We start from the raw sequence: 25,937 nt of genomic DNA, 5'->3' as shown, positions 1-25,937 counted from the left end.
ATGACATATATTATTAGTCTTTGGTTCAGTTGGTCAAAAACACTAGTTTCTAATTCAAGACAAAATAAAATATTTAAATGACTTTATTTTAATGTAGATTTGATTTTGACTATGAAGAGTTGAAGAATTTTAAATTTAAATTCAAGAAAAGACTAAATTCATTCATTTTTTAAAATTAAAGGAATAAATTCAACAACTTGAAAATATATGTGAGATGCAAAAATTAAGTTTAACTAGAAACTAAAATCACATTTTCCCCGAAGATAATCTTTGTCTTAATGAAAATTTCGCAATCTCAAACCTAAAAGGGAAAAATTTATTAAAAATGACTGCTCATAATTCTTGATATTATTCTAATACGTTATTACAACCCTTAAAAGGAAAAAAGATATTATTTTATTTAGAGAAGAGAATATGAAATTTCTTATTTAAAGCAATGTTCAACCACCAAAATGAATGAATTCTCACCTTATGAAATTAGATTACTAGAAGAACAATTTGTTTTTAGATAATTAGAAGTCCAAATTAGATTTTTTTAATCATGCATGGGCGCCCATATTAATGTCAATACATATTTTAAGCCTGGTTGTACTTTTCTAATATTTCTAAATACACCCATTTAGCCATTTAATCTTCCAAAGCTCCAATTAATTATAACCAAGTTTTTTTTTTCAAGGTACTTTTCTAATATTATGTTGCTATCTATGACTAAATTTGTATAAATTGAATTCTAAACGATTAGGCTAGTATAACCTCTTTAACTCTCTTCACGCAAGCTCTTGTAATTGGAACACCACAAAACACCAGTAAATCACTTATATTTAGCTCTGATTTGGATCCTTGATCTCCATCACTCACCACCGAACAAACCAGCGCAGCACCCATGAAGAAATAGACATTCTGGATATGTGGTTCTTCCATGAAGTTTTGTTCCAATATTGGGTAGAACTAATTGTATAATCCACTAAAATATAATTATATTGAACTCGAATATTAGATATTTAAAGTTGGTTTAAATTCAACTGAGTTTTGTTTTCCAAATTAACTAGCCCATCTTTAAACTCAAACTTTATGAAAGTACATTTCAAGTTGAATTTAATAAATTTAAGAAAGGAAAGTCTTTCTTTTTTGGGTCAACTTTGTGCCTTGCATATCAACAGAATATTAGACTCTTCTATTTTATATTTTAAAACAGAATATTAGACTTTTTTTTTAGAATATTAGACTTTGAGTTTCATCCGTTCGACGACATGGCCTTTGCTTTTAGTTTATTCTTAAGTAGGCTTCAAGTTTTTGTGAGCTAAGACCCAATCTCATTCAACGATCATAATTCACAATATACTCCCATGAGAGGGAATGGTGCTCATATTTTCCTAGAATTTTAAAAAATAAAAATAATTTAGAGCAGTGAGTTATCCTTAGACTTATGATCAATTTTATTAGCTTTTATGCTACTAGGTAATCCTTGTTTGAGTCTATTATAAGTGCAAAGGATATATTTAATGAAACAAGCTGTATTCGACTTTTATAGTAAGTAAATCTTTTTTGAGTCAGCCATAATTACACATTGTGAATATAAATAATCTTTATCCAATAAGTTGAGTAACACATTAATTAACGGTATAATTTAAGTGGAACACATGAGACATCCTGAATCATGGCTACAATTGCGGCAATCAGTGTTTACGTTTCAAGAGGATTTGACAAACTCCAACCATTGCCAATCACAACTCATCAAAATTAACAATTTTAGAGATACCTCCTTTCTTCATTTGCATTTGAGCATGGGGCACTTTTCCATTGACCGTTTATAACTTGTGTTCTACACTCTTTCTATTGGTGGAATGGAAAAAAAAAATCACTCTTCATTAGATTTTATTTTTATACACCGTTATTTAAAAATAATTTTATATATTTCAGTTAGGATATTATTCATGAATTTAATTCAAATGCACTGAGAATGTAAAAAAAAAAAAAAACTACATTACCATCTAACAACTTATCATGTATATTAGAATTGGCAAAACTAATTATTTTTCAGGAGATTAAGCGCATACAATTTGAATATTTTTTTAATATGATTTATTTTATATTTAAGATTAGAATTCAAATCTTAAATCACTCGATTAGAAGACATAAATTATTATCAATTACGTCAACTATTGTTGCTAAAGGTCAAAGTCTCACCTTACTTATGAGTTGAGACCAAAAATCATTTATAAAATTATCAAATTTTATATTAATTACTTAATGTAAGATTATTTAATTAATTTTTTAAAGAAAGATTATTTAATTGATCAACAATATGAAAATCTTTCTATTAATAACTCATGAAAAATAAACTAAATGATTCATCTTTTCACTAGAAATATACACCAATATATATACATAATGCACCTGTAAAAAGCTTTATAAATTGATACCTTTGATTGAAGTAATCGTGCAAATAAATAAAAAAATTTATTCGTATGCATTAATAATTTAGGTTACATTCATTAGCAGGTTGTCCCCATATTTTTATCAAATTTTTAATTAGGTCTCTATTTTTTTTTCTTTAAATTTGTCCTCTAAACTTTTTTTTTCGATCATTTGGTCGAATTGACAAAAAATTAATTATAAATACCTAATTAAAGGTGCAAACAATAGACTAGTACTTGTATTGTAATGACAATTGAATTAATTGAGAGAGTTTATTTTACAAATTTAACCTTCTGCAGAGTCAAATAATTCTAAAAGAGTTGTGAATCAGTACTAGGGTTATTGAATTGACCTGCATAAGTTAAAACATTATAGAAATTTCTTATAATTAACTCAAATATGCTTATAACATACTTTAGAAATATCAATCTATTGTCTGTACCTTTAGTTAGGTGTATGAGTTTAACTTTTTTTATAACAACAATTGGACAAGAGGAGCCGATTAAAAAAAAAAGTTCAAAAACCCAATTCAAAGAAAATTTGAAAACCTAATGAAAATTTGGAAAAATATAGAAACATAATTAAACCAATAATTTATATGTGAAATAAGTCGAATAACTAAATATTTATATTAGAATGTAATTAGAATATAATGATAATATTTTTATATTTTCATCCAATTATAAATTATTTTTTATATAATAAGATTTTTTATTTTGTAATAATTACCTTAAAGTCTCCTAACAATTATCACAACTCTTTTATATAGCTTTTCGCTTCTTTACAAATTACAATTATCACAAAAGTATACAATAATTTGCTTATCTTATATTTCATTCCATGCAAATGGAAAAATATGATTTTCCCGAACACTTTTAACTAAGGGCACATTTGTTAAAAAAATCATGCCTTAATGACTTCTGACAATTATATTTCAGAAATTATTATTCTCAGAAATGACTAAAATTTTCCGTAAAAAAAAAGGAATGGCTAAAATTTATTTAATTGATCATAAATATTTTTGAAAGGATTTATGTAAGTTTTATAGGAATCAGTAACATGAAATTATTATTCAAAATTTTAATTATTTATCACATTAAATAATCTGATACAATAGTAACATAGTGTTTTTATTATAATAAAAAAGTTTAACTATTTTTTTTATTTATTTTTTCACCTCACCTCTCGTGTGAGCATGGATGCGTGAAAAAACATAACTTAAAAAAAATACTAAAAACATTCTAAAAAAATATTATTTCCTAATAATGTTATTTTTAGAAAAGTAAGCCAAATATAGGAAATAAAGTTTCTCAATTTCATATTCTTGAGAAACTAAAAAATTTTCTTGTAATAAACTCATGCGTGTGTGTTTGGTTGTGAGAAAGTAATACTTCGGTAAAAAAAAAAAAAGACATTTAAATAAACAAGATTTAAAATGCCAATGTGTATTTTTGTCAAAAAAGAATGCCAATGTGTAATGCGTGAATTAAAATCCCAAACTACTGTTGTCAATTAAATGCAATAAGATGTTTTTCAAATATTGTTTTTCATAAATTTGAACAAAAACTTCTTATTTGAGACTTGAGAGTATTCGCACGCACATTCTCACAATTGTGAACCGGTTTGGTAACACTCTAAGCCACGACTATGAGCATCTACAGTCTATTCACTCGATTGGTCCAATATTTTACTCAATTTTTATGGAGCATTTCATAAATTAGTATAAGAAATATGAAGTTCTGTTGATTAGCACTCATACTGATATATATGACAACACATTTTCTTTAATATATTGATGCTTTTTTAGTACTCAACATCCGTGAAGAGAATCTTCACGTGAACATCAATTTGGAAGGTAGCTATACACATCCAATTCTTGACTTATCTATGCACGATTAAATCATCGTAGTTAAAGCTCGTCAAATCTAGTAGGTATTCTCTTTAAAAAGTAAAAACGAATAAATATATTGCAAGCACCAACATTTCAGAAATAACGTGGAAAAAAATTACGTTTGAGATGTGCAAAATAAGCATATATATGCGTAAAAGGAATTGTTGACCATGATATTTCATCCCCACACGCTGCTTTCCTGGTGTTTCTCATAACAAGATCGGATAAAAAAGTGGGACAGAGATTGTAGTTTTTCTTGCAAAACAAATTAAATAATATATACATACATATATATATATATATATATATATATATATATATATTTATTTATTTATTATGATAAATGTTAATAATTACTTAGCTAGTTTTTTATTAGTAGAAGAATTGGTCACCTTTTCCTCTTTTCATTCTTTCTTATTTCCCATCAACATTATATCCCCTAATAAATAGAGTACATTGTTTCAACTTGTCAAGTATATTTTAAGTTTAAATATGATTTATGTTCTTATCTTCTTTCTTTTTTTTCTTTATTTCTTGTCTTAATTTGTAATTTCTCGCAGTTATTTATATGTAAAAAAAGTCTTATATCACTTAGGACTTGAGGTTAAGATAATTTTTAAACATTCTCATATTTTAACTCATTAAGATATCTTTTAAGGATAAAAATGTGATAAGTTATCAAGTATCAAAACGGCCAATACTTTGTATATGGTGACCTGATGGACTTCATGTCAAAATATTGGTCCTAGAAAGAAAAACTTGTCACTCCTTCACCTTAGTATCAACTAAGAGACTTATTCCACTATGCCAAAAAGTCTCATTGCTTAAAAATCAAGGTCTATAGTTTATAAATATATTTCTTTTTTAATTTATTCAGTCACCTTTTAAGAATAAAATCATTATGAGGTAACTATCATTAAAATAGATAATATAGAATTCTTCTTCCTCAATATATTTGAAACTTTTGAGGAATTTAATTTTTGGATTTTAAATTTTAATAGTTTTATTTGTAAATTGAGTTTCTACTTCACACATATGTATTTGGCTTGGGACTTCTGATTTTTTCTTCTTACAATATACATATAATCTTATGCAAAAACAGAGCAATTTGGCCCAACTTGACCGGGCAATTGGACCAACATCATATGAAAATTGAGTCAGCTTAGCTCAACCTGCTTTTATGTCTTAGCTTGATGGGTTGGACGGTCTATTTTGACAACTTAAGCAAGAAGTGCTAGCAATACTTTTCCTAACACACTCTTTTTAACATATATTTAGTCATTTGTTAAATTTTTAAAAAATAACAAAATTAAGAAAGAGACTCGTTAAATAATAAATGACACATTGACACTCATTAAAATTTAGAGCAAATTACACTATCATTCCTTATATACTTATTACACACACCCACTCATTCTTGTACCCCTACATTAACCTTTACAAACTTGTTGTAGAGAGATCCCCTCATTCCCTTAACTCCATGGGGTCATGTGCCATGCACATGCATTTTAATGAATTTTTAATATCCTTATCATCTTCATGGGCACACTTTGATGTTCTTGCTTTCAACAATAAGTTCAAGAACACCAAGAACATTTCAATACAACTTCAAAGACACAGTTTCAATGCACATAATAAAAAACCCATATCCAAACATAGTTTTGAATGAAAAAATGCAATCTTTAGCACATTTAGAAACCAAAATACACTTAAAACCCCACACCGTATCATCTGCACTTGAAGAAGCCCACACCATACTCCCATCTTGAAGAATTCAAATTCCCTTTTCACTCCATCTCTTCACTAACCTACAATTCTCATCGTTAAAACCCCATACCATATCATCTACAATTGAAGAAACCAAGTAAACATTCCAATATTAACCAATTTTCACTTTCCCAAAAAATTCCTCACAAGGCAAAGAAAAAGAAAAATGAAACCTATCATTATTCATTCCTATACAATTCTTCTAGTAACTAAGAAGCAAAAAAAAAAAAAAAATCACCTCACTTCACTTCAATTAATTTCACACTCAAATTTTTTTCGTCTGCTTTTATTCTTTTGCTCCTCTATGTGGCCCAAATGAAAGGGAAGAAGGGGTGTGGCAAAGATGATGCAAGTATAGATGTTGTTGAGGATGATGCCAATGAAGGCCATGATGATGTAGAGCTCGTTCATGGCAAGAATATTGGGAGAGTGACGAAGACGACGTGGCCGCTATGGATGCTAGGGGAGGAGATGACAAAGGCTAGTGTTGTTGTAGATTTGGAAGGGTTATGTGATAAGGGTTTTCTGAGAGTGGTGTTAAATGATAAGGATGTTATGGACATTTTGTTTAAAATTTAACATCATTAGTAACCGTAATAATTTAATTTAGGTAAAAAAAAAATGCATTGAGGAAGTGAGTGTGAGTATAATAAATCCTAAATACATAAGATTTGTGTAATTTACTTTAAAATTTACAATATTCAATAAATTTTAGTTAATATAAAAGTATATTAAAAAAATGTGTTATATAATGTATTTGTTAGCATTTCTGTTTGAAATGTTTTAAGTTTTGACATTGCGGTACTCATTTTTTCTAGAGATTCTAGTTTTGTATTTGATGTCTGAATAAAAAAAGGCTTACTTAATTTCCTGTAAAAAAGATTACTTCATTATGTACCATTAAATTGTTAAAATAAATATTATCAGAGACTATTTTTTAAAATCTTTTACTGATATTTTAATCCATTTTATCACACTGAATGTGAATCAAATTTAGATTTATTATGTCATGAACTATTAATTCTGAGATATATTAATTTGTACATAAAAGTTTACGACACTTTCTATTAAATATCAAGAACATCATTCATTTTATTCTATATTTTATTATTTTTTCGTCCTCTCTCCTACTTGTAGAAATATTATACAAAAATGTTGGTGAAAATAATTTCTCATTAATTATTTATTGTAGAATTGCAGGTGTACTTATCTGGTTTTTCGGTACAAGGTTACTACAGCATGGTATATCTGATATCATTTGAGAAAACTGTCCCTATTCATTAAAGTGTCCATGGTTCACGAGCTGCATTTAGTGACTTCTTATTGTCATTTGCTTTTTTTTCCAGCAAGAATGGAGTTATATATATATATATCTGGGGTATAAGAGATACTTAACCACCACAAAGTTACAACACAATCATGCTCCAAAAGGATTAACTAGAGTTACAAAGGATATTTGTCATAAATACCAAATAACTCGAATAAACCAGGCAGAGCCCTTACACATGTATGGAACCCGAATAACACCCTGCAAAACACACCTGTCAAGAGAAAAGTATCCGCTGAGAGTAACTACCACCAATAGCATATACAAAACCAAACCAAAAAACACCCTGCAACCAGCATCTCCGAAATAATTCCGATGTTTGTTATGCAACCAGGACCAAGATAGGAATTTCACTTCCTCCACCTGTACAAGCAAATAACACAGGAATTTCACTTCCTCCACCTGTACAAGCAAATAATACAGGAAGAGGAATTGAATTGTGTTTTTAAAAATTTTAATTTTTTTTAAGATGGAAACACGTTTATCATCTGATCTAGATAAATCTAAAAACAAATAAATAAAATTTTGATATAACCTTTTATCAATGTTGAGAAAAATAATTTTTTTTTAAAATTAAAACAAGATATGAGATCTAAAAAAAATTTAAAATCTTTGTCAGTTAAAGTAGAAAGGAGATACACAAACTATACTAGTTTAAGAATTAATTTGTCATTTAATTGCTTATAGGACTAATTTGTTGCATTGTCATTGTGAACATTTAAGGATTAAATTTGAAATTTTCATCTTTAAGGGACCAATTTATCAATATTTCACACTTTCAGGAACGAATTTGGCCATGACATTTAAAAGATAATCCCAATGAACCATGTCAAAAACTTTACTGACATCAATTTTGATAGTTAATTCACCTTTCTTGCTTGTAGTCTTGTATTTCATATGATGAATAATCTATGAGGTTAGGATTACATTATCAAGAATGGAACGGCCCTCTACAAAGACATCTACTCATGGGAAAATGCATTTATTAAGGTGGTGTTTGAAATAGTTGGCTAGGATTTTTTAGATGATTTTGTAAATAACATTACACTAGGAGATGGGTCTATATAGTCTTTCATGGTCTTTGGGTTGTTAATGTTTGGGATAAGGGCTATGGAAGGGGAATTTAGTTGGGAAGGAAAGTTGTCATTTTCAAGCTTGGAGGTAGTTGCAAAGAAAATTTTAGGACCACAAAAATGCCATAATTTTTTTTATATAGATAATAGGGTTAAGGCCATCTAGTCTAGGTGATTTATTTGAATGCATAGAGAATAGGGCAACTTTGTACTCATCTAAAGGGGCAAGCAAATCAAGATTACCAACATACCAAAGGCAAGACATAATATTATTAATGATTGAATCAAAATCAGCAACATCATTACAATAAAAGTCCTCAAAAATAATTCCTAGCAACATGGTTGATATCACGATGGCTGATGAAAAGATTACCATCATCACATGAGATAGAAGAGATGATATTCTTTTTTTTTCCTGGATGAAGCATACAAGTGAAAAAACTTGAGTTGACAATGTTGCCATCTTTTAGCCAGTAATACTTTACTCGTTGCTTCTAGTAGGCCTCCTCTTGTTGAATCAAAGAGTTCATATTGTCACTCATTCCTTTATATTTTTGTTAACTCCTCATCATGAAACTCACGTAGAAATTCCATCTTTCTTCGATGTGTATCAATTTGCTAACAAATTCAGTTGGAATTTGACATCCCCGAGTATTCATCTCAAATAAGCAATTGTTGAGTTTTGAAATGAGGTCATTGTGTATGGGATTTGACCATCCTTGTTCAACAGTTTGTGGAAGATCATGGTGGGAGAACCAGGAATTTTTAAAGCAAAATTGCTTTTGGTAGGTTTTGTTTGTGAAATGGTGAAGTTTGAGAAGAATGGAAGAATGGTCAAATTTGGAGGCAATGGTATTGAAGACACGAAAATTTGGAAACTGATCAATCCACTCATCATTTGCCATAGCTTTGTCAAGTTTTTCTTTTACAACATTTGGTTTGCCTTTTTGTCTAGCCCACGTATATTTGTAACCCTTCGTAGGGAGGTCATGGAGGTTACAATCAACAGAGGCTTCTCAGAATCCTTGAATGAGCCAATTTGAATGTTCATTGTAGCCAATTTTGTCATCTTGAGAGAGGAGGTCATTGAAATTCCCAAAGATGCACCAAAGGAGCGAAGAAAGGGAAGAGATATGTTTGAGGATGTCCTAGGAGTCACACCTTGTTTCTCTGTCAGGGATGCCATAGAAACCATTCAACTGCTAGGTAAGGGAGCCAATCTTATAGATTTCAACACTAATCATGAAGTTTGTTGAGAAGTTATGCATATGGCATTCGTAAGTGATCAAGCTCCATCATCCTCTTTCATGGCCAAGAATTTCTGGCCGGATTCTTCAACATGCCACATCATTCCACATACGTAACAAAAGATTCCCGAACGTTCATACTTGAAGTTAACCTCAACTAAAATACCTCCAGACTTTTTGATTCTTTTCACTTTCTTTAGGGGTTTACATACGTCGATCAAAACCCTAACTTTCATTAGGGTCTCCAGAAATTACAGCTATTCTTCTCGTCATACTCTGAGAATTCATTTAGAGTGCGTTTGGATAGAGAATTTTAATTGAGAAAAGTAATTTATTAGAGAATTTAAATTTTTGTAATTTAAAATTCATTGTTTGGATTTTTTTATGAAGAATTTAAATTTTTGAAATTTTAAAGCAGAATTTTAAACAATTAAAAATGTGAAATTTTAATTTCCTTCTAAAAAGTGAGAAATTGAAATTCTCTTCTTGATAGAAGAATCTTCCAAAACGTTTTGTGTATTTCCTTTATAACCTTCATCATCTCTTTTCCACTTGAAAGTTTCCAAAATCTCGTTCTTGAACTCACAACTCTTTCCTCACGCCGTTAATCCTCTTCTTCAAGAAACACTGTATGAGTTTGTGGAGCATCGATCGGGAATGGGCGTAAGGGGACACGTAGAACTGTATCCGTCAGTCAAGGGAGCAGCCGTCACTACCCATCACACGACGGAGGTGCTTGTCGATGCGAATGACCTTAGCCATGCCTTGTGTTGTTGACCAAATATTGTGGTCGGGTGTAGTGATATATGTCGCCGTGTCCTGGTTCCCCTGTGACTTCCCATGCCGCATCAATATTTCTCTTTTTGGAAGCACACCAACCATATATTTTCTTCTCTTTGCATCCATTTTTTTTCACACTCACAATTTTAATTTTTTTATCCAAACACAAAATCTTGAAAATAAAAAATTTCAATTAAAATATTTGAAATTCTTAGAATTTTAAATTTATCAGAATTTTAAATTTTCTCATCCAAACACACATATAGGAAATTTCCAATGCCTTGACTGATCATTTGGAACATGAAACCAATGGGCAGATTGTAGACTTGAACCCAAAAAGGCACGTAGAAAAGAAGAGCTACAGTTGGGATTTCTCCTTCTTTGATGGCACTCAGGATGAGTAAACGTTTGTCAAAATCCATGGTTCACCTTTAATTACCCTTTGGACATCTACATGATGGAAGAATATGAAAAGGAACAAGGCTTTCAACAATCTATGAGATGAAAACACCTCCATCCGACATCCATATATTCGCTAAACGTTCTTTCATGAAGGGGACACATGCAAATGGTTCTTATTGTAAGGAATATGCCAACCAGGCAAGGGAGTATTCGTTTTCTCCTCTTCTGGAATGTCATTTGGGAATTCCAGGTCAACTTCATCATGCTCTAATGGCGGAATTTCGTTATTTGGATTCTCCATAAAGATGGGCTCGAAAACTCTGTAGGGAAACTGGGTAGGTTTTACAAAAGATAATGGGTAGGTTGGATGAGATTAGGGCTTGGAAAACTGTTTGATAGAAAAGGAAAACTAAGAACAACTCTTCTCACAGGATGAGAAACTTCTGACTCAGGGGAGAAGTATTTATTTGCCATTCTCTTTTTTATATATAGGATTGTTTTAATTTAATTAAAAATCTTAAATTTAAATTTTGAATATACAGTCATCATGCTTTCTGTCCAAAAAATAAAAAGAAAGATACTGGGCTTTTTAAAAAATATTTTTAAACTAAGTAATTTCACACAAACAGTAATTTTGATTAATTAAAACCCATTACAGAGACACTGAGAAACTTAGCTAAAATTTCCTTGCACCGCTTTTTCTGGCAAATAACATTGCGAATTTGCCGCCTATCCTGACACCGCCGCTGGATTCACCGGCTGCCTTTATTAGCTATTAAATGATCATTGGAAGGTGACTTCATGTGTTCATTTCTATAAAAATTAAACTTGGTTAATCGATTATTAACTTATTTGTATAGTAAGAATTTTCAACCAACAATTTGACTCCGCAGTCCAAGTTTTACAGACAAAATTTCGTTGTCTCTTTAGTAAATGGAAGATTACTGCTGTTATGATCAGGGATCTTTGGCTGAGAGGAAATTTAAGTATATAAAGTATATTTGTACGTAATTGCTATTTTATTTTGTAGTTGTATTATATTGGTGGGTGCACAATATTTATATTTAGCTGTTATGATGAAGTTCAGGCACAAGCTTTGAACTGAGCTATAGTAATAATAATAATAATATTTTGTCTTTTAAAAATAAAAATAAATGGGAGATTACAATAAATTAAATGCAATTGCAATTACAATTTAGATAAGGCAATCAAACTACCCAATTAAAAGAAAGAAGAGAGAAAAACAACCTAAACAGTTATTATAAATGTTGAGTGATATTATTATGTAGAAATCTTGAATTTTTATTTTATTCCATAAACTTTCATAAACTTTGACCATAACCCACCGATTTAAAATTTATAAAAGAAAACTAATTATAAAAAAGAAACCATTTCTAAATTGTCCACCAGGGACCATTTCACGGAGGAATTGAATAGTATCTTCTTTGAAAAACAATAGCCTCTTTAACCAAATGAAGTAGACATTTGGGAACAAAGATACTTTTTTCCTAATCTAGTTGGAAAGAATATAATTCATATTCGACAGTTTTTTATTTTATATTAGTTGTATTATCACATATTTTTTTATTTCTCTCTTTTTTATATAATTTATAATTATAATTTAGAATAAAAGTTGTTATTTTATTTTTGAAAAAAAATGTTTTATATCGTAAAAGAATTTACACAATCATCTAATTACAATCCACCATGATAAATTTGTTAACTTTTAAAATAATTTAAATAAATAATGATTTGTGATTAAATAATAATATAAAATTATTTTATATTATTAGTATATAAACATTAAATTTTTTTATATCTCCTTTTCACATTCTTTTCATAGTATATCTTTTTATTATATTTTTTATTTGTAAGAATTAAATTATCAAAATTTACTATACTTACACATTTTGTTATATATATATATATATATAAATATATACTCCTAATTATTTTAAAATTTTAATGTATAAATAATTGATGTTTTTTTTTTTTTTTTACTTTCTCATTGTAGAAACGGTGGCTTGAGTATGATCACGTGCATGCAAAGCTAATCACTATCATTATTGGCCTAAAAAGCTTCATTTATGGATTTCGACATCAAGTACTAGTTCACCAATATCTCACAACCAACACTCACTCACGTAGAGTAACTAAAGAGCCAAACCTCACCAATTTTGTATAATTAACACGATTAGGATCCCCTAATTGCCAATTTTTCTCACTTCTTAGTAGTCCCTCGCTCTCATTATACCTTCCACCCACCTTCAACCAGAAGCAAACAAGCTCCAACCACAAAATACACTAACTCACCATAAAGCACCCCCAAAACCAAAACTCAAAAAGTGCCAAAACTTTGGGCACCAAATTTATCACTCCTTCTCTCTACCCTCTAGCTCACGGCACACAAACGATAAAGTAAACCACGCAAACACCATCTCTCTATGCTCTAACCATTTAGAATCTTCACTTTCATTTCATTGCTTTAGAATTAGCTTACATTTTATCCACTTCTCTCTCTCTTCCCCATTCATTTCATTAAGTTAGATTAGATTTAGATTGCATTGCATTACTAAGAAAAAAAAAAGTTAACTCGATTGATTAAGTAAAGTATGTGTGGTAACATCTGATGTGGCCTTTCTTAAGCATAGAAAAAAAAAAGATTACATTACATTAGCCACTTCCACTTCTCTCTCCTTTATGTCTTTATGCCCATAGCATCATCACCCCAACTAAAACACAGAGACACAATGTCTCTCTTTCACACTCTCCCAATCTTCTTATGCATAATCTTCTTCACCAGCACCACTACTTCCACCACTCTCCCTCCTTCCTCTCCATCATTCCCATCCGGTACGCTTCTCCGCACGCAATCAAAACTCTCTCTCACTAACACTAGTTAATAAATATTTTATTTTATTTTTTTAATTTTCATTATTCGCAGGTCTGTCGTACCACATCGACTGTGGAAGTCCCACGAACTCCACCGACCAGTTCAACACGACGTGGCTCTCCGACCGCTACTTCAGCGGCGGCGCCACCGGAATCGTGTCGGAGCCGCTGCGCTTCCGCCACGGGCACGAGAAGACCCTCCGTTTCTTCCCAATCTCCTCCGGCAAGAAGAACTGCTACACCATTCCGAATCTTCCTCCCTCCCGCTACCTCCTCCGCACATTCGTCGTCTACGACAACTACGACGGCCGGTCCCACCCTCCCTCCTTCGACGTCGCCATCGCCGCCACCGTCGTCTTCTCCTGGCGCTCCCCGTGGCCCCAGTCCCTCGCCCGCGACGGCGCCTACGCTGACCTCTTCGCCACTATCACCGCCTCCTCGGAAGCCCTAATTTGCTTCTACAGCTTCGCCACTGATCCTCCGGTAGTCTCCTCGATTGAGCTCTTTGCCGCCGATCCAGCCTCCTATGACGCCGCCGCAATCGGTAAAAACGACAGCGTCTTAGTCAACTATGGTAGACTCTCCTGCGGCTCCAAGCAGTGGGGGCCGGGATTCTCCAACGACTCCGACCGGTTCGGCCGGTCGTGGCAGTCCGATTCGGACTTTCGAACCGGCCGGAGCAAGGTCCGCGCCATGTCGACGCGGAGTCGCATCAGCGGGACCGAACAGAAGCCGAATTACTTCCCGGAGAAGCTGTACCAGACTGCGGCGACGGCGGAGGAGGGCGGTGGTGTTCTGGAGTACGAATTGAGCGTGGACGCGAAGCTTGATTACTTGGTGTGGCTTCATTTTGCAGAAATTGAAGAGAGGGTGAGAAGGGTGGGAGAAAGAGTGTTTGATGTGTATATCAACGATGATAATTTAACTAGGGTTGATATATACAAGCAAGTTGGGGGTTTTGCTGCGTTTACATGGCATCACACTGTGAAGAATTTGAGTAGCAGCGTGTTGAGTGTGAAGCTCGTGGGTGTGGTGGGTGCGCCTCTGATTTGTGGGATTGAGAATTACGCTTTGGTGCCGAGTGATCCTTCCACTGTTCCGGAACAAGGTGAGTGGTGGTTTTCTGATTTTTTTTATTTTTATTTTTTACTTTTTGACACTTTTGTGGATTTTGAGGGATTGAAAATTATGCTTTTGATTTATTTAAATTCTGTATGATTTTTGGAAAATTTGATGTCCTGAAGGGATCGGGTTTTGTTTTCTTGATTTGGTGTATTGTTGATGAATTTTTTTACTTTTGTTTTGAGATGGGAGGTTTTCTTTTTGAATTGCATTGCATGCGTATTTGGAAACTGTGGTGGTTAGAAGGAATCTGATTTTGTTTTCTTCTTTTGGTGTCTTGTTAATAATTTTGTGTGTGGGAATATGGTGTCATGAGGTGGCGTGTTGTTGGAAATTTAGTTAGGGTGTTATGATTTATGATTTTTTTACGAATTTTGTGTGAATATGGTTACCGATTATTTTGGTGGTTGGTGTGTGTGATTTTTTTAAGAAAAATTTGGGTAATAATTTTGTGTGCCACTGTGAACTGATGCATGAATTGGTGCATTTTTGGAAACTTTGTTAAGGGGTTATGGCTTATGATTTTTTTGCAAATATAGTTAGTATTTACCAATTATTTTGGTGTTTCTTTTTGGGTAATGATTTTTTTTATTTACAACAATGGGGAAGGAGTGACTTGGTCAAGATTTTGTTGACTGGAGAATTGTGGTAAGTGAATGACTTTTTCTTTTTTCATTTTCTTTGTTTGGGTGCAGTGGTTGCCATGAAAGCATTGAAAGATTCGCTGCGGGTACCCGAAAGAATGGGTTGGAATGGTGATCCTTGTGCTCCTACTAATTGGGATGCTTGGGAGGGAGTTACCTGCCGTACGAGTAAGAATAATACTGCTCTGGTGATCAGTCAAATGTATGCATTCCTTTTCCATTCTCTTAGTTTATGCAATTGATCTTCTAATTGGTTATGGGAAAGAAAATTATGGCTACGTATACAAGGAGAGTTACTTAAAAAGTCTCATAATAATTGACATTTGAAACTGTGTAAGGTTAGTGGTGCTGTGGTGTGGTAGTTATCATGTGACTAAAGAGGGGTGGGCGAGTCTAAAGTGCTCATGATATGTTGTGGCCATATCATTGTATCAGAAAGGCTTCTTTTTTATTTTTTGTACAAAACTAAAAATAGTATTTCTCCCTCATCTAAATTATTCTGCCAATCACTTTTTGGGCTTATCAATATTCCTTACCCTAAATACCTTGGTAGGTAGGAGTTTATGGGTTCAGCTCATGCACTCTGAAACTAGGAAAAGAAAAAGAAAATGGTGGAAGTTACAATTTGTTTCTTGTTCAGACAATAGTTCTCCAATCATTTATGATTTATTTCCTCTCCTAAAGCTGCTTTGACTTTATCCTTGTTTTAATTTTCATTTCAGTGATTTGGGCAGTCAAGGCTTGAAAGGGTCCATAAGTGATCAAATTAGTCTTTTGTCAGATTTGGTAAGCCTGTAAGTATCAGCAGCCAAATGTTTACATATGCTAGTCATCTTTCACATCACGTGGTTAAAATGTTTTGAGGTGCTATTTGGTTTATATGTTCAAGCGATAGTCATAGTCTGCAGTTATTATTATGGTCTCATTATCTTTTGCTTGGCTTATACTTGTTTCTTCTATCAGAACCGAGGTTGTCAAACACAACTGTCTATGCAAACTTCTTGTTTATGGAGCTTCAAAAAACTCAACTCATAAAATGATAAAAGTTTAACGATGCAAAAATAATAAAAAAATGAAAAATGGTCTTCTAGTAAGTATTCCAAATCAACAAAACCTTTAGTCCTTATCCTCTGACCTTTAATGACTTACACAGGCCACTCCTTCTAACATGAAATGAATAGAATAAATAGAAGTATTAACGCCAAAATGAGAAAAAAAAAAAAAACTGAACACAAATAGAGCTCAACTGGACATTCTGCAATGGGGACAAGAAAACATATTCCAACTTTACCTTGGGAAATGAAACACTAAAAACAGAACTGTGCTTAGTTATGCATCATCCCAATAAAACAAGCATAATATAATGTTAGTTGGGAAAATACATTAAACACCACAGAATATGATAGAACTTGAGCACAAACAGTACATGAAAAACAAACAGATGGAAGCGGAGCAGAAATAGAACACATACAAAACTTGGTTATACTTGAAACTTGCAAGCACAGATTACAACAGATTTGAAGAAATGATTTGATCCTGCATTTGAGTTCGAGAGTCATGACCTGGATTTGCAACAACAATTTTCCCCTTCATGAGTCACAACCTGGATTTGTTGGATCACAATATGCAGAAAATGCTTTGATTGTGTGACTGGTTTTCCAAATAGATTGCTGGTTTCAGAGAAACAAGTTTGTGAGTGAGTAGACTTGATTTGCCTACCTAAAATTGTAAAGTTGTACAATTATACTAGTTTTTTCACTTGCTAGTTTGATTATTCATTTTTAATGTGATCAGCTTTGGTACATTCAACCAAACTTGTTTTCTTTGCAGTGGCTACACTGTTTATATTCTGATATGGCACATCATGTTGACACAATCATGATATGTAGTAACACCTTTCCTGCATCATATTTGATAAATGGACATTATTTTAAATTGTGTCTGCTCTTAAATCACCGATAAAATTCCTTCAATATTTTTGTGCCAGCCTTGTTGTACTTGCATCTTGGCTGGACTTTTTTTTATCATAGATGCCCATATACTTCTGTAGTAGATTGTAATTCATTAAGTTTATGCTTTCGGTATGTGTTTTCCAAGACAAACTTAGTAATGTTTATATTGATTTCTATCATTGGGTAACTTCTCTTTAATTTTCAGGAATTTGAGTTCTAATTTGTTGGTGGGTGAAATACCTTCTGGACTTGGTCAAAAATCCTTGATACACCTGTAAGTTTTGGGTTTTTGTTTATCTAGATGTTATGCAAAGTGTTTTATAGAACTCGACTGATTGGAGTCCTTTGTTTGATTAGCTGTAGACAAGTTTATCCACTTAAAATTCATATTTTGTAAAAGATATTTCTTTCATTTACTTTTGCTATTGTATTATATATTGAAGAGAAAATGTCCGTTATGCTTTTCAGAAGCAATGAAATATCACCTTTAGAAATATTGAATAGATCATTCTGATTAAATGCCATCAGTTTTGTCCTTTTAGGTACCAATTTGGTGCTACTATAAGGTACAATCGGATACCATAAATTGAAATTGAATGATCAATTTGTTGCATTATTCATTTATAAATGAAGGACCATAATGGATATGTACTGGAATATTATCATATATATGCATAGTATATGTTTTTCTTGCATAAGTACTTTATTCCAAGTTACAACAAACAAGTCATCTTTAAAAATTTTGAACATTTTTTTTATCCAAACACAATAAAAAATCAATTTGCAAATTCTATGGGGTTTTTGAGTAACAAAATAATTTATGATTCGTGTCTTAGAGAAATTTTAGGAGTAGAAAGAAAAAAACCACATGGTAAATTCTGGAGTCACTTAATGGTGTAAATTGTTTTAATGAAAAGAATAAGTTGTGTAAATATTACAATTCAGTTGTTAGTAAATAAATCTAATGTTATTTATCTAGTATTTTAATTGTTTTCTTTGAAAATATACTGTAGGGACTTGTCCAACAATCAGTTAACAGGCCCCATACCAGATAGTATGGCCTCTTCAAGTTTGCAGCTTGTGTAAGTACCTACTGCACTATATTTAGGATTTTGTTGATGTGTACTTTTAGGACACAAGTAAGGAATAAAAAGTAAAAACTATTAAATGAAAATTATAAACATTTAATACCTTCATTCTTAAATAAATAAGGTTGTTGATGAATGCTCTTGTTATTTCTTACAGGTTCATTATAGCAAAACCCTTATATTTATTGTGATTGTCCTTTTCTTAAATACTTAGATAATGGTGGTGTGGAGACATAAATTAGGTGCTATAATCTGATAGAGATGATTTTTTACTGATAAAACCAAAACCAACTTATACTAGCTCTTTACAAGAATGGAAAATACAGAATATAAAAAGATAAATCTAGAGTTGAGAGCAGATGCACGGATGTTCTTGCTTAAAATCATTCCCTTGATCTGTTCATGCTGCTGCCTGCTGTGCACTAAGTATCCATTCCTTTTTATTCTCATTGTGAAGAGAGAGAATGGGGACATATGAATAAACTGTAATTGGGTACTCTACAATGTGTAGCTCCCCCCAAATTAAATTACTAGGTTAAGTATAGACAAGCACATGGGTCAAGCCCGTATACATACTAAAACTTTTTATTCTGAACAACTCTTAACACTCCCCCTCAAGCTAGAGCATAGATGTTTCATGCTGTTTTTTCTCTGTTGATATTGTTTCCCCCACAAATGCATACACATAATGTTCTCAATATTAAATTTGGTCTGATTACTTCTTTTGTAGTGGATCTGGAAACTGGAACCACTGGATCAAAGTAGAAAAATCTGTGCATTGATTTTTGTAATTATAAGTGTTATACAGCATTCCATTAAACTGCATCTTATTCATTTCCATCCCCAAGCATTTTCAATTTCCCTGTGAATTTTATCGAAAAATATTCCACCGATTTGCTGCCATTCTTCATCAAATCACATGAATCAATTTAGCAATACTGGAATTTCTGTTCTTTATACTGAATTACATGAAATTTTAACTAATCCCGTGTATGAAATACCTATTAGGAAAAGAGGAATAAATAAAATAGAATTTTATACTCAACTTCGAAGAAAGGAATTTGCAACAAAACAAACAGATAGAATCTAAATTATAATCTCAAAATGGAAATGAATTGAAAAATTCGACCCGGATTTCAAGATTTTTTTCATTTTAAGGAATATAAAAAACTGCATCCCGGTTCTATCATTATTATGATATTCCATATTCCAATTCAATTGGATACCAGAAAAAATGAATTCTGATTGTAAATTGCAGTTATATTTGTTTGGGACAACACATAACATGTCGTGCTTCTCCCTATTTTACAATTTTTCTATTCAATTTATTGAATAGAAAAATTGTAAAATAGGGAGAAGCACGACAATTTCTTGATAATTCCGTTCCGTATTCCTCAAATGAAAAGACTATTTTGTTTTTAAGTTCCTAAGTCATCAATGAAACTGCTATTCTTCTTTTTTAAGTGGTTTGGCATTGTAGAAAAGAAATGGTAGATAACACTTTATGTCTAGTGAGTCTTAAGCAGGTGTTCCTTTTACCCACCTGACAGTTTTTGCTTATATCGGTCCGTTTTTCTAATTCATTTTATCATGTCAGGCTATTGAATGCTAACTTATTGGAAGGACGAGTACCAGAGCAACTTTATTCAATTGGTGTGCATGGTGGAGCTATCGAGTATGTCCTTTTCATTCAATATTTTTATTCTTTAATCCTCTGGATAATGTGTTAAGATTGAACTATTGCGCGACTTCCATACTTGATTATCTATAAGGTCCTGTCTGTTTTTCTTGTGTTTGTCCATGTGTGTACTTATTTAAAATAAACTGCTAAGCTGAGCTAAACCCACCTTGGCTCATGATATCATTTGCCATCGGCATTTAATACCAAAGTTAGCTTCAATGCCAGATCTTTACATAAACTTTCCTTCCCTTCTGTCTCTTTCCATTGTTCAATGTTTTTCTGCCTGTACAATCATTTTTTATGTAAGGATATCCAAATTGAGTTATTCATGTAAGTTGAAGTAAATTGATGATTTCAGAATTCAGAAATCCTCAACTTCGATTTACCTTCAATCTTTAAAGGACTGACTATGCAATGGCTTTATTTTACTGAAAAGTGAAAAGTATGCTTATGAAGTCACAAAAATCAGATGATTGCCCATTTCAAATCTGACATGGATGCTCCTCCTAACATTTTTTCCTTCTGGGAATTAATCAGAGGCATTAGTTGTGGACTGAGTTGCTTGGGTTGTAATTATAGGTACTAAAGTCGTATATCTTTTGGAAAATCACCTTAATTGCAGTCACTCCTAGCCTTCTTTAATTGTGGCCTTTGCCTTTCAATGTTAGTTGCTAGTGTCTTAGAAAAGGCTACCTAAGGAGGGGCTGACCAGAAAAACTGAGTGAAACTTCGTAGTGTCAGACGTTGACTCTCAGTCGGATTGAGGTCCCACTTCGACTAGACATGTGATCAATGTAGTCCTTATAAGGCTTGGGTAATCCTCACCTTACAAGCCGATTTTGTAGGGTTGAATTAGGTTCTAAGTCCAAATTCTAATAATTCACCAAAGGATTGTGTCAGGCTGTACTTATTAAAGCTGCAATTAAATGTAATTATATAATTCAATGAGAAATAATCTCTGACATCTTCAATTTGATTTGTTTGTGTTCAGTCTCTCTGGAAACAAAGGTTTGTGTGGTGTACCATCTCTGCCAGATTGTCCTATGTTTTGGGAGAATGGAAAACTATCTACTCAGGGTAAAATTGCAATAGGCTTGTCCTGTCTCTTTGTTTTCTGTGTGATACTGCTGCTGGTCTATATTTACATTAGGAGAAGAAGGAATGACTATGACTTTGCTCTACCTCATGAATTAACATGTAAGTATGATTTCATTAAGATTTTCTTCTGGTAAGTTTTTTTTAAGCCAATTGGTATGATTTTAATTACTTTTTTATTGTGGTTTCTTGTCTTTTCTGTTACACATTAGAATTTTTATTTATCTAGTAACCAAAAGGTTTTTATTACAAACAGTTCAAATTTTAACTTTTTTTTGAATGGTAGCAGAATTAATTCATTGATAGTGAAAAAGTAAAAGTATTTATATGGTCAGCAAATCAAAATTAAATCTTATTTAAGAAAATAGGATTTGATTTTTATGTAGTATTTTTATTTGTGTTTCTTGCATTTAGAGAAACTACAATAGTTTCGTTGTTAATTGTTTGTTGTACCCATGGACTGTTATGCTTATCCACTTTATTATTTTTATTTCTTTTTTCCTTATTTTTAATAGTAGTGTTAATGCACCATAATTTTTGACAGTGTATTGTGGAATTGGCCTAGTACTGACAAATCTGGTTTTACCTTGGCATTTATGTGTGTTATTGTAGTCATGTTCCATTGTTTATTATAATTGGTAGAGCCATATTTTGGTCTATCCTTGTTATAGATTGTCAATAAGCTTGAATCTCGTGCCCGCACACCATTTTTTGAAGTCTGCACTGCACCATCATGTTTCTAGAAACCAAAAACGTCGAGTTTGCATTGAAGAATTTATTTTTGCTTTAAAAATTGAGAAGCAACCTACTGCCATTAATTCTTGACACTTGACCCCAATTGTTAAAAAATAATCTTTATTGTTATAACTGCACCACCCACACCAGTGAATGTAGTTTTTGTGTATATATAGTGTATGTGTTTTTTTTTGGTGAATTATTCGTGTGTATGTACACACACATATTCCACTCATAAATATTCATTTAATTTATTAAATTGAATTCTCTAATTTAAATATAAAAGAATAATTCTTTAGCAAAGATTAGACCAACTGTAAAAAAAAGAAGCAAAGATTAGACCAGTCATTAGTCAAATTAATGTTGTAATCAAGGCTAGCAAGTAATACTTCTTATTTACTGATCAAGGTAGTAAATTAGTCAAATAAATTTACTGATCAAGGTTGGCATCCTGCAATGCTCCTTAATGTCCAAATAGCATGAAATAACATCTTTTACTTTTAAGAACAACTAGAAGAATAATATAATATTTGCCCCCATTATTTTAGCTTTGTGTTAACTCTAGAGTATGACATTACTTTAAACTCATTTCTAGAATATTTTCCCCCATTATTTTAGCTTTGGGTTAACACCCAGCAATATGCTATCACAAATATTTAACCTAGTGAATAACATAAGAAATTCATTTCTTTATTCATTCAATTTCTCTAGCAAGTTAATTTTATCATTAGATCCCAAATTCATTAGCAAGAGTTGATTGATTTATTTTTTATTAATCATTAATTCTTCATTCATTCCTAAGTCCATTCAACCAACTTTCTAAGATAGGTGTTTGGAATCAAAGTACAATAAATAACTTGTTAACTACCATGTTAATCTTAGGACAAAGGAAAATTATTACACCTGTGTAGAATTTCCTAATGGTAATTGAAGAAGTCAGGAACATATGTTTCACAAGTGGCTGAATTACAAAGCGAAGGTTTTTTTATTTTATTTAATAATTAGAATCATAAATACAGATAATAATACATACAATAATGGCATCCTGCTATGGGGATATCTTACTTTCAAAAGGAAAAAAAATACATTTCCCTTCTAGATGGAGCTTAAAAATTCATATGTAGCATGCTCATGACATATACAACTAATTCGAGGACCTTCTCAATGACTTGGTGAGAACATTTGATAGTTGATTATTTGAATTGACAAAACTAGTGATGATGATGTCTCCGGATAAGATCCTTTCTTGAATAAAATAACAATCAATCTCTATGTGTTTGGTTGTCTCAGAAACACTAGATTTGTGGTGATAATTTAGGGTTGTCTGATTGTCACTGATGAGTAATGAGTGTCAGTTTTGTAAATTGTAACCTTCCCAAATATTAGTTCTTTAAATAACTATTTCAGCCTGATGAGTTCATTTAGGACTGCTAATAGACACATCCTGTCCTTAAATCTATTTGTTCAGTATGGAACCATTTAAGTTCCTTAAAATGACAAGAAATGTTTGGGTTTAGAATGATCTCTGATATGTTTGATGCTTAAGATTCTCTACTAAGTGTTGTTGACTATTTTATGGTTTCTCATGCAGCATTAGCCACCAAGAGAAACCGGTATCAAAGGCAGAAATCCTTAATGGTTCTTGAGATGGAGAGTCAACACGCCAAGGGACTACCTTCACATTTTACTACACAATAACCATTTTTCTTAATGGAAATGGAATACTGATTTTCATAGTTTTTGGCCAAACATACAACGACACAGCTTATTGAAAGGGTTTGAATGTGTTGCAGCATCAAATGATGGAACAACACTGCAGCTTTTTTAGAAAAGAAATGGCTTTTCTCGTACAACTTTCTTTGTCTCGTCAAGGTTTTTGGAAGCCACTTATTGTACCATGCATGCTCCCCTCTGTGTCACATTGTTTCTTGACCCACGAAAAAAAAGCATATACCCTGTTATGTCAATACTTAGCCGCAACTTTTGCTGAATATGTGATAGGTACAACCCATTAATTTATGAAATTTGAGTCACAAATTAGTGTACATTTTTTCGTGGCACAGAGTCTGATTGACACTAACATTGTAGACCGATCTATGTAGCAAAAGACAAGTGATTGAACTTTACTGTACATTGTATTTCGAGCATCTTCTTTCTATTCAGACTTGAGAGGTTTGTAACTTGAGCACCAAAATATTTTTGTATATCAATTTTCTTTTATGCTATATAAACCTTTAGTGACAAATACCAATAGTTTCGAAAGATCATGTCAAAGTTAGTTTCAGTGGATTAAAATTTAATGTTATCTACATCAATAAAATTTGCATTTCTATTAGCTTTCATGTGCACTATTATGTTACAATGCCCAGGGAACTTAACTTTTTTTTTTAATCCTCTCCATTACTCCTTTTAGTCTTTATATTTTCTTTATGGTATTAGGTTGCAGACTACAAGTGTTTCTCAACCATAATGTTAGAAACTGATCATGTTTTTGGTGCATGACTCTTGTTGGATCAATGAAATTTTACACATGATAATTAAATATCGATTTTTTTTATTAAATATATCATTTTTACTCATGTGATTTAGGGGACCTTATACTACTAGGTTAATCCTTTGGGTTCCTTTTAGTTAAGCAAAAACAAAACTAAACTCATGTATATTGGTATAAAATATAAGTATAGTTTAATAAATTTTATCATATTTAATAAAATAATTGTCAGGATAGTTTTCATTTAATTGAGATTGAGTGATCAATACTTTTTTATATCAAGTTTTAAAGGATAGTTTAAATAAATATTTAAGCCAAATTTTTATTATTAAATGATATTAGTTAGTTTTATTAATTATCGTGAATTAATATTTTTCTTATATTTAAGATTGGAGAGAGTATTTTACAATATATTAGATGTAATATCCCTACATTGTACAAGTTTGTTTAAACTTAAAAAATTAATTTAAATATATAAAAGTATTTTTATAATGTAATTTGTTTTATCAATTTATAATTTATTATAAATGATTTTTTAAGATATTATGTGTATTTTTTTTATTAAATTAAGTATGTTAATTATCAATTTTTTTCATATGATTATCATTATAAAATAAAATATATCAAGTACTATAATTTATTAAGGTAAATTATCAAATATTTTCTTATCAACTATGTATTTCATATTTATTAACATTTAAAAAATAAAATATAAATAATTAACCTAACTCTACAATCATAAAAAAAAACTAAGGATATGAGTCTAATTTTATATCATATAATCATAATAATATTATGAGTGATTTCACACTTACTAATAATCAAATATGAAGTAAGAAAAGAAAAATATTGATCAAACATTTCTTTTACATTTTTTTTTCATGAATGTTTTCCTATAAAATAATAAATTAAAATATATACTCAATTGTTAGGACTAAATGATCCATGTTTTACTACTAGACGATCCTTCCTTTACTTATTGTTTATGATTACAAAGATATAAATTAATGTTGAACTAATGGTTTACTTGTAAGTGAATAAGACTTATCTTTTGGAGCAAATATGGTAAATCTCTATATAATTATTGTTTTTTTATATGGTCGTCCATTCACTGGAACTTGTTTTACTAAGTATAAAATTCAACATTCAATCTTTTGAAAACCGATGCGTATAATTTGAGTCTTTTACATATGCATCCATTGGGCCTAAGCACTTAAACAAACACTTTATATTATGTAAGTGATGTCCAACTATGTATTGAATGCACTTTGGCTAAAAAGAGAAGTGCTCGTACCAAATATTTTCTCACAATCTGGTTGCCTCTCTTTTTTG

The 25,937-nt window shown here is 31.4% G+C and overlaps 1 protein-coding gene across 1 annotated transcript; it reads left to right on the top strand.

The window, feature by feature from the left end:
* The first annotated feature begins 13,120 nt into the window (after positions 1-13,120).
* LOC114385870 (receptor-like protein 4) lies at positions 13,121-24,376 on the top strand. Its single transcript, XM_028345921.1, has 9 exons — positions 13,121-13,758; positions 13,850-14,905; positions 15,615-15,765; positions 16,286-16,357; positions 17,721-17,789; positions 18,529-18,597; positions 20,201-20,278; positions 21,276-21,481; positions 23,706-24,376. The coding sequence occupies exons 1-9, from the start codon at positions 13,614-13,616 to the stop codon at positions 23,810-23,812; spliced, it is 1,953 nt and encodes a 650-aa protein (XP_028201722.1). The 5' UTR covers positions 13,121-13,613; the 3' UTR covers positions 23,813-24,376.
* Positions 24,377-25,937: the final 1,561 nt, after the last annotated feature.

This window comes from Glycine soja, chromosome 2 (genome assembly GCF_004193775.1).
Source record: "Glycine soja cultivar W05 chromosome 2, ASM419377v2, whole genome shotgun sequence".
Lineage (NCBI taxonomy): Eukaryota > Viridiplantae > Streptophyta > Magnoliopsida > Fabales > Fabaceae > Glycine > Glycine soja.
This window is presented reverse-complemented; position numbering and strand designations above follow the sequence as displayed.